Source organism: Terrapene carolina, unplaced genomic scaffold, assembly GCF_002925995.2.
Source record: "Terrapene carolina triunguis isolate 2854851 unplaced genomic scaffold, T_m_triunguis-2.0 Scaffold493, whole genome shotgun sequence".
Taxonomy (NCBI): Eukaryota; Metazoa; Chordata; order Testudines; family Emydidae; genus Terrapene; species Terrapene triunguis.
The window spans coordinates 71,477-73,753 of record NW_020664844.1 but is presented as its reverse complement, the minus strand read 5'-3'; the positions used below and the strand labels follow the sequence as shown (position 1 = coordinate 73,753).

Below are 2,277 nucleotides of genomic sequence, written 5' to 3'. Positions count from 1 at the left end.
AGGGGGATGTGGGGGTGAGGGTTCCAGCTGGGGGTACAGGCTCTGGGATGGCGCTGGGGATGAGGGGCTCAGAGCTGGGGCAGAGGGTTGGGGTGCAGGGGGGTGAGGGCTCCGGCCGGGGGTGGAGGCTCTGAGGTGGGGTCAGGGATGAGGGGTGCACGGCTGTGGAGTGGGGGTGAGGGCTCTGGCTGGGGGTGCGGGCTCTGGGGTGGGGCTGGGAATGAGGGGTTTGGGGTGCAGGGGTGTGAGGGCTCCGGCTGGGGGTGCAGGCTCTGGGGTGGAGCTGGGGATGAGGGGCTCAGAGCTGGGGTAGAGGGTTGGGATGCACGGGGATGTGGGGGTGAGGGTTCCAGCTGGGGGTACAGGCTCTGGGGTGGTGCTGGGGGTGAGGGGCTCAGAGCTGGGGCAGAGGGTTGGGGGTGCAGGCTCTGGCTGGGGCTGCAGGGTCTGGGGATGAGGGGTTTGGGGTGCAGGCTGCCCCGGGCTATGGCGGGGAGAGAGGACTCCCCGCAGCAGTACCTGGGCTGGTTAGTAGAGGCACCTCTCCCCGCTGCTGCAGCTCTGGTCCGGGGCGGGGGCAGGGCGCCGAGGCAGGTCCGGGGCTGGGGGAGGGGCATCTCTCCCTGCCGCTGCCTGTGCGGGACTTCATAGGCTGCTGCGCAGCCGCACAGCTTAGAGGGAACTTAGGCCCTCCCCCACCCCTCGCAGCACAGCGCCCCCTAGCTCCACACGGGGGCCAGCCTTGGCCGCCAGGGGAGGTCTCCCATCCACGCCCTGGCCCGGCTTAGCGGGAGGGCGGGTCCCACCTGGACATGACGAGCTCGGCCGTGGCCCATCCCATGGCAGCCACCATGATCTTGTACTCGCCCTTCCCCGCGTTCCTCGACATCACCAGGTGCAGCCCCACCAGGTCAGCCAGGTCCACCGTGGCCTTCATGAACTCCTGGGGAATACGAGGGGTTAAACGGTGCCCCTCACTCTCGACCCGCAGCCCCCTGCTAGCCCAGCCCTGGGCTCTGCCCCCCCCGCACCCAAGTTGAACTTACCCCCACAAAATCATAAGCCCCGGCTCCACCCTCCCAGGTGGGAAAGAAAGTGGCCAAGAACAGCATCTGGAATGAAAAGCAACGAGAGATGAGACAACATCACAGCAACGGGCCCAGCACCCCCCAGACCAGATCAATAGGCCCATGTAGTCTCTCATTCTGCCTCCTGCCCACTCCCCTCCCAGAGCCAGGCAGAAAACCCAGGAGTTCTGGCTCCCAGCCCCCCTGCTCTAACCCCTAGACCCCACTCCCCTCCCCTCCCAGAGCTGGGGAGAGAACCCAGGAGTCCTGGCTCCCAGCCCTGAGGTCGGTGATAGACGCACCCCTCACCTTGCAGAGCTGGACAAAGAGGTAGGTAGCCCCAGCTTGGACGCATCTCCAGAAAGCGTTATACTCTGACCTGCAGGGAAGGGGGAGAGATCAGCTGGGGGCATGTGGAGGGGCCCCCCAGTGATGTTCCCAACCCAGGACAATCCAACCCCTCCCCTCACAGCCACCCCTGCAGTCCCAGGAGCAAAGGCAAGTTCATGGCAGGAGGAGGAATCCACTAGCCCAAACAATGCAGGGGTGTCACCGAGACCTCGATTCACAATAGGATCAGCCCCATGTGCCCATCTACCCCGGTTTTCTGTCCCCACCCCGCTCAGCCCCAGGGGACCATCTACCCTGATATCCCGCCCCACTCAGCCCATCCACTCCGGTATCCCGCCCCCAACCCACTCAGCCCCATGTGCCCATCTACCCTGGTATCTCGCCCACCACCCTGCTCAGCCCCAGGGGCCCCATCCATCCCGGTATCCTGCCCCATTCTGCCCCAGGGGCCCATCTACTCCGGTGTCCCGTCCCCACCCCGCTCAGCACCAGGGGCCCATCTACCCCAGTACCCCCCCCACCGGCAGTATCCCCAGCCCTCCCCCCACACCCGGGAGCATCGCTGCACCCCGAACCCTGCCTCCCCAGCTGGGCAGAGCCCCTGCCCGTAAGTACAGACCCCAGACTGGGCACTCACAGGCCGCTGCACTTGTAGGTGATGAAGTAGGGGAAATAGGCCAGCGCGAAGCAGTTGCCAAAGTGGAAGAGGGTCATGGCTGCGCTGGCGCCAGGATCAATGTGAGGGTGGGGCGGGGGGGCCCGTCTGGCACCGCCCAGATCCTGCCTGGGGAGAATGACAGGGATAGAACCCAGGAGTCCTGGCTCCCAGCCCCCCCTGCTCTAACCCACCAGACCCCAC

At 66.1% G+C, this 2,277-nt stretch overlaps 1 protein-coding gene across 1 annotated transcript in view; it reads right to left on the bottom strand.

Moving 5' to 3' along the window:
* TMEM147 (transmembrane protein 147) overlaps positions 1 to 2,277 on the bottom strand; it is a 5,149-nt gene that overhangs the window by 2,581 nt on the left and 291 nt on the right. Inside the window, exons 2-5 of the mRNA XM_026658629.2 lie at positions 2,056 to 2,202; positions 1,377 to 1,446; positions 1,047 to 1,112; positions 807 to 943 (exon numbers count right to left, since the gene is read on the bottom strand). Coding sequence (XP_026514414.1) covers positions 807 to 943; positions 1,047 to 1,112; positions 1,377 to 1,446; positions 2,056 to 2,132 — 350 coding nt within the window. The 5' untranslated portion in view covers positions 2,133 to 2,202. The remainder of the gene's footprint in view (positions 1 to 806; positions 944 to 1,046; positions 1,113 to 1,376; positions 1,447 to 2,055; positions 2,203 to 2,277) is intronic.